Raw genomic sequence first — 15,269 nt, forward strand, 5'->3', positions numbered from 1 at the left:
TGGCGAAAGAATGTTCAATAAAATTGCTATAATAGCGTGTTAAATTTTAAAAAATCCAGAAAAGAAAACTTGCCTAATACATCTAATAAACTTAGTAAATTGTAACGATGTTGAAGTCCTTAAGGGTAGATTGCTGGAGAATTTTGGAGAGTATCAAGTCACTTTCTTTTTTTACGTGTTTCGTTTAGTCGTCCAGGACGAGGTCATTAATTATCGTTTGTCTCGAGCAATCGTTGGTGTAATTATACGATTGGACGATTAGTCGGCCGACGCTTTGCCAAGCTGTTGAGTTGGATGACTCGCGAGGCGGAAACCAAGTCTTCTTTCCAAGGTATTTCCTCCCCAACTTTTTCTCCTCGTATCCAGCTCGAGCTTGAGTTATAGAGTGATTTTCACCGTGAATGTCTCTAGAAAAATTTACCATGTTACAATCGTTAGTGGATCGTTGCCCCAGTGATAATTTATCTCTCTCTTTCGATCGAAACTGGTTATCTTCGATCGAACTTATGGATCCTTCTTCCGTGTACATATTTAATAAACCGATAAACGTACACGTATAAATCTTCACGATCCTCGGATCCCCTCTATTCCATATAATTCAATTTCCAATTTAATTTATTCTCTAAATTCAGAGAGAATACCAAATTTAAGATCCCCGTTCGTTTCGCGTACGTATCTACGTATAACGGGACTCTACATACAACCCTGCATATCCCTCCATTTCCTCCCTTTCCTCCAACAAATCTCATTGTCGCAAAACTGAAAATTTATAACGAAAATGCGCGAAAACGCGAGAAGCGTCTAGCCTGAGGGGAATTAACAGGGTTCTCGGAAGAGCGGAGAGGATAATTAGAGCTTATGGCCGTGCGCGAGGCAGGCGCGCACGAGATCGGTTTTGTGTAAACTGGATGAGATGAGGAGGAGGAGGAGGGCGGGCGGATCGATGGTGGAAAGAGAGAGAGGAGGTGGAAGAAAAGGAGAAGGAATCGGTGATACAAAAACGGCGATCCCTACATTCCGGCCATGTATGGCGTAGGCACGCCTTATATGGGGCTATCACGTACGCACTCCTATCGGGGCGGGGAGGGGGGGAGGGAGGGGGGTTGGCAGCTTTTACGCTTCTGTACGGATCGGGCGGGAAAAAATCGGGAGGCGAGGAGAAGGGAACCGGTGTTGGATACGCGTCACGGGGTGGTGATATGATTCTTCGGTTTAAGTAAAAAATGAACAGGACGACTTGTATCTTTACAGAGAAACAATGGTAAAGAGAGACGTTATGGAAAATTATTTCTTCGTCGCTATCGAAATATTTTAATTTTGTAAATGGGAAACGCGGTTTCCTTGGAGGAAAAGATGTTGATTTTTTTTTTTTTTTGTACGAATTACTTATTAAAATTAATCCAGGAATTGGCGGAAAGAGCATGTCTTTTCATATATTTTCATATATTCAAGTGAAGGATGGAAATCATTTCTTCGTCATTGCTGATGGAATATTCGCTTTTAATTCTGAATCTGTAACTGGTAAATGTGGTTTCGAGAAAGAAATGATTTCTTTTACGAATCACTTATAAAATTAATCCGACGTTGACGGAAAGACAATGTCTTTCCGTTCGTTTTCCATATTCAAGAATGAATGAAGAATTTCCAATTTTCTGCGAAGAAGAAGAATTCTCGACGCGTTTATCGAAAGAACAGAGATATCTTATTACTCCCTTCGAAGGAACGGACGTAAAGCGACACTCGGATCGATAATATAAGAGATACAAAAGGTTCGTGTCCGCAATGGCATTAAATCGAGGAGAAGGATGGAATCGAGGGAGTAAATCATTGGCGAATGGTGCCGCGCGTTAAGTAGAAAACGCGGTCCCCGTAAATGGCAGTCCGCGGCTCCTAATACGGAACAATTACACGAAGATTTCAAGGAATAGACGCGCCTACACTTTCTCGTGTCTCGTTCTTTTTCACAAAGATTTTTTTCACCCTATTCTATTCGCGATTTACCACCCGTTCGAACGTTTCTCTTACCTTGGACACGAGCGAACACGTAGCAACATCGTACGGTACGCGATAATAAAGCGAAATTTTGCAATTCCCTCCGATAATAACGGGCAACGATTTCTTTAGATCCATACCCATCTGGTGAACGGTAGACCCGGTGCCCTGAATCACAGCACAACGCTGCAGGAATTCACGCAGGCGAGATACGTACGGCTTCGTCTTCAGGGCGTTCGACGTAACGGAGAGACGATCGCTGACAAAAGGCGCGCTTTCTACTCTATCAAGGAGATCAACGTCGGCGGAAGATGCCTGTGTTCCGGCCACGCTGGCAGATGTCGCTACAGCGTCCAACACGGGGTGAGTCTCCTTTGGAGAATGCTTTTGTTTCAGAAATTTCAATTTTTGTTTTCTCTTGTGATCGAGGTTGTTCGTTAACCCTCATCCGTCCCTCATTTTCTTAAACATCAACGAAATGAAAAGATGATTAATTTTATTAATTATTTTGTTGAAAATAAAGAGATAAATATATTTTACTCGGGTTTTTCCAAGATATCGAATTTTGATTCGCATATTTTGATCAAAGTTACAAATATTTAATTGTAGTCCGAAGAAATTGTGCAACACGTGCAAAGGATCTAATAAAACGTAATGTATTAGATTAATCTTTTGTCTTTTCTGTAACAAATGTTACATATTTTTACATTATTATTTATTGGCAATAAATAAATGTGTACATTTCATTTTAAGAAAATAAAAAATCGAAGCCTCGGATTAATTTTTCTACAAATAACGTCGTGTTTTTGACGTGAAAACTCTGACACGAGGTACGGATGAGAGTTAATAATATCGTGTGATTTTCATAACTAACCGTGTATTTTACTTATTTTATTGAAAGTAAATCAGATGTCAATGATATGTAATTTTTGTAACACACTTGTGTTTTGTAATTTGTCAACGCGTGTATTCAGTTTGTTGAATCGTGTACACACGCGAGAGTAACGATAATTACGTTACATTAAATATATTTGATACGAATTTTATGCCTTTTACGCGTTATCTCGAGGCGAAAGTTACGAGCCCTATAATTCACACGTTTGACTCGTTTTAAATTAAAAGTCGTAAAATTCACACATTGATTCCGGATGAACGTTACAAGTTCTGCAATTAACACTACCACGTTCGACACGAGCGTTGCGATATTTCCCATCGAGGAATCACAACCTGATTCCTCCTCTCTCGACCAATGTTGTAAACGTTTATTAAACACACGCTGCAAATTCAATAGAGCTTTTAATTAGAAAGTCTGTCGTCGTTATTTTAACACATTTCTTCGCCGTCTATTAAGAGACGACAATTTCCAATATGAAAATATTCATTGTAATTTATTCCTCTTGACTTCTTCTGCAAACAATATTACAATATTACAATATATTCTCCTTTGCTAATAAATATATCTAACTTAGGTTTAGTGTCGACGATAGATTTATTTTTATACCCACTCTAATTTTATTCCATATTAAAGAAGAGAAATAAATAATCCTCGAAGAGAGTACTTAAAATCTTAATCGAACGATTCGTAGTTGCAAGAGACAAACTTTTTACCAAAAGTTAACCCTATGATAATTTTAACTCGTTAAAAATTTCAAACTAAAAGTTACTTCAAGTAATTACTTATTAAGATGCTCGAATAACGAATAATTTATTATTGTTACGTCTCGAACGATAAATTATCGAAGCAAGTTCAACTATTAAATTTTGCCCATCACCGGCCACTAGAGGGCGAAACGGTCGTCGCGCGTTTCCATTTCCTTTCGGACAGTTTCCTCTCTAAAGTTAGACCGGGAATAATCTGCGATTCGAAGGAGCCGGCCACCGAGCTCCAGGAAATAAATCTGTCGGAAATGCCATAAACTTGTCAGACCTTTGTCTACCGTCGCTACTAATGGCAGGATCGCCTTCGTTTCCAGTTCGTTCCCCCGTTAGAGATTGGCCACAGCTACAACTACCCCCCACGTTCCCCGGTTTCTTGTATCGCGGTGGACCGAGAACCAAATTTTTCGGACGTCGTTTTAACTTTTTTCTTTTTTCTTTTCGTATTCTCGCTAATGAGAGGTAAAGGAGTTACAAGGAAGAAAGAACGGAAAGAAAGAAGGATTTGGGTTGTTTCAAGATTCACCATCATTCTCAGTTTCGAGATATCTCGAAATCGATTCTCTTCCTATCCTATATATAAGCATAATTTCACAGTTTTCCTCGAGAAAGAGAACTTACGTAACAACTGTCCGCGAAGATTAATCATTCTTGTGGAAAACTCATACAAAGTGTGTTATTAATATACAGCATACATAATAGCCACGTCTCACTCGTTTCAATCTTCTTCGAGTATCGAGTTGTTAATCATATTGTATTGCGAGATATCCTTCTGCGCATTAATCATTTCCTCGCGTTTTGTGGGAAAAAATTGGAAAAATCGTTTCTCCAAAGGAATCACAATCGGTTATCGAACCTCTCGATAAAACGAGTGTTTTAAATCGCGAAAATTTATTCATACATGTGATGAACTATGGCCAATAACGAAATGGACGGATCATCAATCAAAATCGATTCAAGGTTCTTCACCTTCGGATTCGATTAGAATCGAGTTTTGGCGTTGCTCTCCGTAAATTGAATTAATGTTTTTTTTTTTCTTTGGAGAGGCACGCCGTCCACGATATCTCGATCGCATTGCTGAATACGAAACGGTTGGTCTGCAAGCATCCGAGATATTCCCCTCTTCACGTCTCAATTAAATTATCATCGTCCGTCATACAATCCTTCGCTCTTTCCCTCTCCCTCGAGCGTTTCAATATTTCTCCATGTTTTGATTAATCGTTGGTTGGCAAGAGAGAAAAAAAAAAAAAAAAAAAAAAGAAGANAAGAAGAAAAACGATCGCTGGATCGGTGGCAATTTAAAGTAAAAAAAAAAAATCGTCTCGAATCATTCTCGATTATCGTATTATTGCGGCGCGCAACTGACGTTAATTAAAGCCTCGGTGCATCGATCTCACTAAATCATACGATAACGTTTCATTGAAGTAGCCAGTCGTTAACCGTTTCCCCCGGGAGGGAGGGGAATATCGTCGTCTATTCTGTGTGGTGAATGGCAATGGTCATTAATGGAAACACAATGAGGCCTGTGATGCGTGGTGAAAAAAAGAAAAAAGGAAAAAAAGAAAAAGTGTGAGTTACGATTCACCAGCTCCCATCTGGTGCTGAGAATATCTGCCGAGTTACCGTACAAACACGTCTCGTAAAGCGTTATCGCTTTATGGGTTTGTAATATCGCTCGTAGTGTACGATCGTTCTTCACAATGGATCTTTAATAATTTATTGAGATCCGCGTGCCGGATGAATCGCGTACTCTCGGAATGGAAATTCTTTCATCTTCGATTCAGTTTGTAATTTATTTATTTATATTTTTCCCACATGGTCGTCTAATAATATAATTTCGATAATGGAAAAGGATTGGAAAAATTTCTTATTATATTCGATGTAAAAGAAAAAAAAAGAATCTTATATTTTCTTTTTTTTTTTTTTGAGACGATAAAAAAGGAAGCGCGGTCGATAAATTTAAACAGGGAAAACACAGAGGGTTAAACTCAACGCTGGTGGTCCCTCTTAGAAGCGTTCAAACTGTTCGATATTATTTACTTATATCGTGATAATAATGTAACTCTACCTGTGAATTGACACTCGCAACTTAAATTATCAACAAAAATATCTTCTTTCAATATTTTATCCAAATTCAATATTTATCATAAAAATAAATCTCATCAACGTCTCCTATCCTTCATCGAGGGTTCAAAGATAGAAAGCGCAACAAAAAATATTCGAGATCGCATTTTAAAAATTTCATTCTGCCGTAAAACAGTTGCGCGGTTTTGTCGATCGAATGAGAGGCGAAATTCGCGGCTCGTGGAAAACGCGAAACGAAAAGCTCGATCGCATTTGGCGAACGAGGCGAACGTAAGAACAAAATGGTAGCCGCGTGCGAATTAATGCGGCCGATAACAGGGAGCCGGTTATCTTAACGCTCGTAAATAAATTTCGAAACGTCGGAAAGAGGAGATTTCTGGGAGGGCGTGCGCGCCGAGAGGCGGAGGGAGCAATACCGGATATCTGTATCGCGGGATGCAATAAAGAAGCATCTCGGCTTGGCCGTGTCGCGCTTTTACAAACCATGATATCCATTACGTCTTCCGTGTTAATTGATTCTCGATGCCCGATGAGGCTCCGCTGGAAACCGGAAGCGCGGTATCGTCACGGGGTTCGTCCATTTTGTTTCTTTTTTCCATTCAGATTAATCGCGAACGGGGCGTTCGTTCCTTGGAAACGATGCGATTACCATGTAATTATTTTCTTGGAGGATTGTTATCGTTGTATGCGGAATATTTTGTCTATCTTTTCTTTTCTTTTTTTTTTTTTTTTTTTTTTTNTTTTTTTTTTTTTTCTAGAAACATCGTTATTGGATTAATTGATTGCACGTGTATCCATAGAATAATTGCGTAGAATAATTCAAAGTATATAATAATTCCGTCAATCAATCAAGATAGGAGACGTTGATTTTCTTTTCAAATATTAATATACTTTTTTTTTAATAACGGATGAATATAATGTATTAATATAAAAAAAAGGGGGTGAATATTTGAAAAAAAAATTGATCTAAGCTTGATATTGGACGATTCTTCTCTATTCAGAATTTTTCTGAATCGAGAAAAATAACGTTTTTAAAACAACCCGTGGCGGATAATTTGACGTGTGAGATAAACATATGGAAGTATCTTTAATGCAAGTAAATAAAAAAATTGAAACGCAATATGCGTCGCATATGCTTGGTAGCCAATAAAGGGTTAAACTTTTTTTACCGATTCATCACGAAGCAATATAATTTCATACGTCTCTATCCTTTTTCAAATATTCCAACGAGTACATCATTCGTCGTGTTTTATTTGCCATTTTATATATTAAAAAAAAAAAAAAAAAAAAAGAAAGAAAAAATATAAGAACAATAGTTTACCCAAGATTCGTCGAAGAATCATCAATAATGGTTGTCCAATAAGAGATAAAAGAATCGAGTATTTCACATTCTTCATCGAGGAAGATTAATAAGGGATTGCATTAAGAGGTGGTATTGTTCCGTAGCATCAAGAATGCGAATGCGAGCGCCACACGTGCGGCGAAAGATGCGAAAAATGCTGTCCCATGTACAATCAAATTCCGTGGAAACCTGGCACAGCTGCGAAGGGCTTTCACTGTGAGAAATGCAACTGCAATGGACATGCAACCTCGTGCAGATATGATCAGGATGTGGCCGATGGAAGAATGTCCATGGACATTCGTGGGAAATTTCGTGGCGGTGGCGTCTGCATTAATTGCACAGTAAGCCCGAATTTCTCGAGTGACGTATTACGCGATTTATTCGTGAAATTTCCGTTCGGGGGGAGAAGGGGGATTGTTCGAGGAAAATAAAACGCGCGAATTACTTTCTGAAATATTTTTCGAAATACTTGTTTAATCTTTATCGTACGATTAATAAAAATGTGAACGTAGATCGCGTATATTTATTATTTTTCGTTCGTGCGAATAAATTTTGCATCTTTTGTTTTTCATTTTATTATTTTTGTATTTCTTTGAACGAAATTAAATGAAATGTTAATTCTGTATTCTTTGAACTAAATTCCTTCCATTCCTGTGTAATTTCTGTGTTGTTGAATTGGCATGTACACTCTGCTTCGCTGGATACAATGGAATCTTTATATTAAGTCAAATCCAATAAAACTTTCTACTCGAAAGTTTCGTTTTTCTTAATTATTTTTTTCATTAATTCTTATTGGAAAAAATTCATTCTACTCAACTCGATTAATGTACAGATTCCGTTGTATGTCTCTAATACTCAGATTTCAAAGTAACATTTTAAATAATTAAAATTTCGATTATTCGAAAATTTTATTAACATTCGTTGGGTAAAATGATGTGTTCCAGGAGCACACGGATGGAATCAATTGCGAGAAGTGTCGAGTTGGTTACTACAGGCCAAACGGGGTTACCCCTGATGCACCTGAACCGTGCTTGCCCTGCGACTGCAACGAGCACGGTAGCACGGGTTACTGCACCCCGGATGATTCTTATACACACATGGGAAAGGTATGCACATGTAATTATATCGTCTCAAGATTCTTTTTGAATAAAATATTTAATTAAAATCGACGAAATTACAACATTTTTTAACTCAATAAACTTTTACTCTTCTGCCTCAAAATGTTTAGATCTTCTTCGAATAAAATACTCAATTAGATTCCACGTCTTTTTTTGTAAATTCTCCGTAACTTTCAACATTGCAACTTCAAAATTAAAATTATAGTATATTTTATAATTCAATACTGGTTAACGAATTTTTATTCTTCAGATTCTTTTTATAATATAATTATAATTATAATAAAATACTCAATTAGATTCCACGTCCTTTTTTATAAATTCTCTGTAACTTCCAATATTGTAACTTCAAGTAACTTCAAAATTACAAAATATTTTATAACTCAGTGTTGGCCAACTTTTATTCTTCAGATCCTTTTTGAATAAAATACTTAACTAGATTCCACGCTCTTTTTTATAAATTCCAACATTGTAATTTCAAAATTGAAATTACAGTATATATTTTATAACTGTTGGCCAACGAACTTTTATTCTTCAGATCCTTTTCGAATAAAATACTTAACTAGATTCCACGCTTTTTTTTATAAATTCCAACATTGTGACTTCAAAATTGAAATTACAATATATTTTATAACTGTTGGCCAATGAACTTTTATTCTTCAGATCCTTTTTCAATAAAATACTTAACTAGATTCCACGTTCTTTTTTATAAATTCCAACATAACTTCAAAATTAAAATATTTTATAACTCATTGTTGGCCAACTTTTATTCTTCAGATCCTTTTCGAATAAAATACTTAACTAGATTTCACGTTCTTTTTTATAAATTCCAACATTGTAACTTCAAAATTGAAATTAAAATATATTTTATAACTCAATATTGGCCAACGAACTTTTATTCTTCAGATTCTTTTTGAATAAAATACTCAATTAAATTCCACGTCCTTTTTTATAAATTCCAACATTGTGACTTCAAAATTGAAATTACAATATATTTTATAACTCAATATTGGCCAACGAACTTTTATTCTTCTAAAGATACAGAAAATGGCCTTTTTCGCATCCAACAATCACACTAAACTATATGCATAAATCGGTATTGATTTTTTTACCATTCGCGAGTTTAAACACCGATCGTGTTCCAGGTAGCAGGCGCTTGCGATTGCAAACCGGGTTACTCGGGGTACAAGTGCGACCAGTGCGCTGCCGGTTACCGCCAATTTCCCGATTGCATGCCCTGTCCATGCGATTCCCGCGGGATCCTCCCGTCCCACGATTGCGAAGGGGATTGTCTGTGCAAGGCGAACGTCGCCGGCGAGTTCTGCGACCAGTGCAAACCGGGACATTTCGCGCTCACCAAGGAGAACCTCGACGGATGCCTTCCGTGTTACTGTTTCGGGATCACCGATCGCTGTTCCATAGCTAGACTGTCCTACTCTGCGGTAGGTTTGTTTGAAAAATTATTCCACGATATCTATCTATCTCGATCCTCGAATCAAGAAACGGCACCGATTACGACTTTTCATCGATATCCCAGAGTGTAATTAAATATCAATTACATCGTCGGGAACGTGGGTCGAAAGTGGATCGATCTGGCTTGGTTGAAATTTATACAGGTACAGGTTCGTTCGTACGAAGCGATGGAGAGAAGTGAAAAGGTCATGGCTTTGCAAGAAGTGTAAAAGTATGGAAGGAGAATGGAAAGTAACGGGGATATCGAAGTATTTAAGAAAAATGCGTGTTTCGAGAACATGCTTAACGAGAAACTTACGACTGACAACCGTAGAATGATCGTTGACCATAAAAGGAACGGAAACTAACGAGCATTTAAGAAAAGTATTGGAGAGAAATACGCAATGTGCAATATATATTTCGTTTACGTTGCATTGGTGAAAGTAATTAAAATTGCCACGTCTCGAATCGATGATCCCTTTGGATTTGAACACCCAAGTCTTGCCATGCGGACCCGCCACGATTCACGTTTCAACGTGAGATGGATAAATGGACAATATCTGCATTTATCTACTCACGAGTAAACGACGAGTGGCCAATTACTTTGTCGCATGACAACTTTCCCGAGTTGCATGTTGTACACCGAGTATCAACGTAATAATACGTTGTTATCGTTTTAACGCGAAAGAGGGAAAATTAAATAGGGGAAATTAAATCCGTAAAGGAGCAGTAAGAGTAGTTGTAAATTGTATTTCGCGTTTCGAAACGAACTGTTAATTTATTTCCTTTCAAATTAGATTATCATTATTATATATTATTATTATATTAATTATTTAATATTTCAAATTTTCAAAAAATTTTTCACCTTTAAAAACGTTTCGTTCGGATGATCCATTCTCGTCAATTACTTTCAGATATCTTCGATGGAGAATTGGCTGGTGACCGACATGAACGCAACCCGCGCGATTGTTCCTATTTTGGACACGGATAACGGGTGGCTCACGATCGCGGCGTTCGACGTCGAATACGATAGCCCGTTCTGGTTAGCTCCGCAAATTTATTGCGGTAATCGAATCTCGGCTTACGGCAGCAATCTTACTTATTCCGTCAGCTGGGTCGTTATGCGCGGTGACACCAGTGGAAAACCTACCACAGGACCCAACGTTATTCTTGTCGTAAATATATATTCTTAATATGATATACGATAAATAATTTCGTCGATTAAATAAATAACCATTAACACGATTTATTATTATCGAATAAAAATTATTCTTAATAAATGAATGATAATTGAAATAAAATGCTTGAAAAGTATACTTGACTATCCTATATATATATAAATATATATATAAATATATATATAAATATATATATATTTATATATATTTCTTCTTGTATCCTTTTAGGTCTTTAGTTTGCCCTGAAAGGATTAGATTACATTACATTATTTTTTCTTTCCTTTTCGTTTCTTTTCTCTCTTCTTATTAATCTCCCCGTCTCGTTTCCTTACAGGGTAATAATGGGATGCGAATAGCTTACGGCGAGGAACAATATAATGGGCAGGAAGCAGAGATCATGGTGCCTCTACGCGAAAATGGCTGGTATCACGTACGCGGCGAGATTCAAGATATACCTACCAGGCTGAGAAGAACCGAATTTCGCGGAGATTCCGTTAGCAGAGTACAAATGATGAACGTTCTCATGGATTTAAAGTATCTTTTGATAAGAGCGCAATATCATTCCGAGCAGATCGAGGGAAGGTATGTAAAAACGTTGAGTAAGGATAAAAAAAGATAGAAGTAAAAGTCGCGCTATTCCCATTATACGTAAACAAGTTTTTGTGTACACATAGAGGAGAAGTTCTTCTGCGAATGTTTTCAAGGTTGAATATGTTTATATCGTTTCAGTTTACAGTCAGCAGTCCTATCGACCGGAGAGGTTTCGTCCGATGGCGAGAATAACAATTTGGTCGAGAATTGCGAATGTCCTCAAGGATATATCGGCTTGTCTTGTGAAAATTGTGCGTGGGGTTACGTGAAATTAATCAAAAACGGGTCAGATTATCAGGATCATCACGTGTGCGTAAAATGCGATTGCAATGGGCACGCGAGTACCTGTGATCTTGTTCTCGGAGAATGCACAGTGAGTATTTTTATATTTATTCTTTAAATTATTAAATTAGATATCTTTTTCAATAATACGCGTTTTATTTTATAAAACAATTACTTAATATCGCGAAGAAAGACGCGAAATCGTGGAAAAAATATCGTTTCGAATGAAAATTGTATTTCGTTCGTGGCCATGTGCTAAGCATATGCAATAGACAAGGAGAGAAAGTAGTGAGAAAAGGATAGAGATAGGGTAAAAATATTGAAATCAGCGCCATCTTCAGTGTGCCGCAAATGAAACTCAGTGGGCAAGGACAGAAAATAGAAAGAAAAGGATAGAGATAGGGTAGGAATTGACCGTTGACGCCATCTCTCGAGCGTTGAAGATATGTTTTTCGACCATGTCTTTCGAAAACACTCGAAAGATGGCGCCAACGTTCGATTCTTAGTCTACTTTATCTTGCCTCTAAATGGCAATATAATACCTACGATATTCGAGAGATGGCGCTCACGATCAATTCCTACCTATCTCTATCCTTTTCTTTCTATTTTCTGTCCTTGTTCACTGAGTTTCATTTGCGGCACACTGAAGATGGCGCTGATTTCAATATTTTTACCCTATCTCTGTCCTTCTCCAACTAATTGTTATCCTTGCCTATACTTGCTTTTTAATTTTAAAACGCTAAAATTTATGCGTTCAAGAAACGGTTTCGATAATTTATTAATTTCATCGTTTTCTTCGCCTAACTTTTCGATTAAAGAACTTAAGAGAGCCCATCGATGTTTCTTTTTCAATCGACAAAGTGTTCGAACTTAAAATCAATCTTATTTTTATTCGATAGACCTGCGAGCACAACACCGTGGGCCCGAAATGCGATCGCTGCGCGCCCGGTTTTTACGGTATCGCTCTGAAAGGCACACCAAACGATTGCAAAAAATGCGGCTGCCCACTTTTGATCGAGAGCAACAATTTTAGTCCAAACTGTCAACTCGATGATCCCACCGACGTAGACAGCGGATACGTGTGCACGCAATGTCCAAACGGTTACACAGGCGATCATTGCGAAAGGTAAACTCCCGCGTAACAGAATAAATAAATGCAATTAAATATTTTCATATTTTCACACGGTCAAAAATTAATTATCTAATCGATAAAATAGGAAAATTCCTTCCGAGATACTTCCGAGAAAAGATAGAAATAATTTCTAAAATTAAATAACGATATTATCGATATCGATGAAAACTTAAATTGAATTTTATCTGGAAAGCTGTGACGTAGGATTCTTTGGAAATCCTTTGATACCCGGTGGCACGTGCGAACCCTGTTTCTGCGGCGGCGGCCCCTGCGATCAGGAAACCGGACGCTGCTTGGAGTGTCGTGGTAACACGGAAGGCTGGAAATGCGACAAATGTAAACCAGCTCATTACGGAAATCCCTTGGAACAGAGCTGTTTGCGTGAGTATCGTCGATTACTTCTGGTTCGTTATTTCATCGACACCAGCACGCGATATCGTGGATATCGAAGCTGATCCTTGAACATTTCGATCGCTAAATCTGCAATATTTCATGCAAATTACGCCATCCGTATATTTAATAAAGAGGAGTTGCGGTTTAAACAATCTTCCCAATTAGAAAAAAAAACGGCGTCCTTTAACTCGGCGATAAGCTAATGACGAAGCCAGATACAGAAACATAAGAATTTCCAATTTCAAAATACATATTTCATCATTAACAGTGCGTATACACCACAAATTTTACACCCGTATCTCGCCTGCATACGCGTCAAATGCTAAATTATCCGTTAACGGATCGTTTGTATACATATATTTTGCATATTTCAAGATACACTTGCGAACATCTTAATTATCGTTTCGATTAGAAAAAAAAAGAAAAACTCGACGACTTCTTACTTACGGAAGAAGATGAAAGAAGCAATCCTCCTCGGCCTTAAAATAACCTTTTTCGAAACTGAAAGGATGGTCCACCTTTGCTAAAATATATAATTAATCTTAAAATTCTTCGATTCCCCCCCCTTTTCTTCGATCCAACATCGTTCTAAACGCGGGAAAATCCTGTTGCAGCGTGCAACTGCGATCCCGGGGGCAGCGATTCCCTCGAATGCGACGAGAAGAGCGGCCAGTGTCCCTGCAAGCCTTTGTTCGAGGGTCGTGACTGTTCCTCCTGCGTCGAGGGTTACGGGAACGTGACCGCAGGTTGCCGGGAATGCGACTGCGACGTGGGTGCCCTCGACGAGATCTGCGATCCCGTAACAGGCGAGTGCAGGTGCGCGGATGGCGTCCTTGGCTTCCGCTGCGACCATTGCCACCTCGACCATTATGGATTATCCGCGGATGGCTGCAAAGGTAAGTACCGTTTCTTCTCCTCTTCTTCCTCTTTCATATCAAATACATCGCGTTTTTTTTTCTTTCGAGAGAGAGGAACGGAGACACGATCGATCGATTTTAAATTTCCTCGACCTACCCTTCGATGCTCTACGCAAAAATCGCTTAACACGGAAAGAGCATCGTCTTGTTTCAACCGCGTTACGTTTATCTCCGAGTTGGCTCAAGAGCCACTTATCCGGATGGACAGCGGCGGAGTCGAGAGGATGCTGCGCTCGCAGAGATTCACAAGTGGCGAGCCAGCGATTCCTCGCGCGATTCTCACCGTTTCGATCTACGATCGCGTATCATTTCTAAAGAATTTTTCTATTTTCCTGTTCGAGAAGAGAAACGAAAATTTTCAGTTTCGAGATATCAATTGTATCTCTTAACCGTTTCGCTACGCGCGAAACTTTCTCTGCTGCTGCGGCGAAAATGTGCACACTCGAGAAAGATCGTCGAGGTGGCAATCTTCGGTGCTTTGACGGTGTTTATTGGAAAAAAAATTTTTTCCTCAAAAGGGGAGTATTTATAACTTCTAAACACAACTTTAATTAGTTATTTTGGAATCAAATATGGAATATAATAATTGTTAACCCTTTGCTCTCCAACGGTGACTCTCCGGCACCACTGGGATTGTTGCGGCAACAATATTTATTTATGTTTGATTCTTTCAGAAAATATCGCTTCATAAATAGATTCCTAAGTCCTTTATGTATAATCTCATCAAGTGTAATCTTATCTTATGAGTAATTATCTTTTGATAATCTTATGAGGCCACCGAACGCATGAAATGCGCGGGTCTGAAGTTGCTGGTTCGAAACCAGCCTGGAGTGCAAAGGGTTAATAATGGTGAGAAACAAATGATGAAAGAAAGATACTCGACGTATAACTCGAATCGCTCGTCGTGTGTATAATAGACGACATCTTAGAGCTATTGCATAGTCGTAGGCGTAGTATTACGTACGTCAATGGCATTTCACGTGGAGTATAGTCGAAGTAACGATTAATATCGATTCGTGTATTTGATGGAAACACGGTGCGCGTATTCCGTTGTGATCGCACCCTTAGATGTTGGTAGCTCGACCGTGGAAGATTGGGCCGGCTACGATCCCATAAATCGTAATCATTCGGCGA

At 38.3% G+C, this 15,269-nt stretch overlaps 1 protein-coding gene across 1 annotated transcript in view; it reads left to right on the plus strand.

The window, feature by feature from the left end:
- LOC122715994 (laminin subunit alpha-1) overlaps nucleotides 1-15,269 on the plus strand; it is a 121,072-nt gene that overhangs the window by 17,519 nt on the left and 88,284 nt on the right. Inside the window, exons 3-11 of the mRNA XM_043938663.1 lie at nucleotides 2,125-2,355; nucleotides 8,020-8,181; nucleotides 9,336-9,632; nucleotides 10,557-10,817; nucleotides 11,155-11,402; nucleotides 11,550-11,784; nucleotides 12,593-12,819; nucleotides 13,019-13,206; nucleotides 13,833-14,114. Coding sequence (XP_043794598.1) covers nucleotides 2,125-2,355; nucleotides 8,020-8,181; nucleotides 9,336-9,632; nucleotides 10,557-10,817; nucleotides 11,155-11,402; nucleotides 11,550-11,784; nucleotides 12,593-12,819; nucleotides 13,019-13,206; nucleotides 13,833-14,114 — 2,131 coding nt within the window. The remainder of the gene's footprint in view (nucleotides 1-2,124; nucleotides 2,356-8,019; nucleotides 8,182-9,335; nucleotides 9,633-10,556; nucleotides 10,818-11,154; nucleotides 11,403-11,549; nucleotides 11,785-12,592; nucleotides 12,820-13,018; nucleotides 13,207-13,832; nucleotides 14,115-15,269) is intronic.

The sequence above is a fragment of the Apis laboriosa genome, unplaced genomic scaffold, assembly GCF_014066325.1.
Source record: "Apis laboriosa isolate Shangri-la unplaced genomic scaffold, ASM1406632v1 scaffold40_cov151, whole genome shotgun sequence".
Lineage (NCBI taxonomy): Eukaryota > Metazoa > Arthropoda > Insecta > Hymenoptera > Apidae > Apis > Apis laboriosa.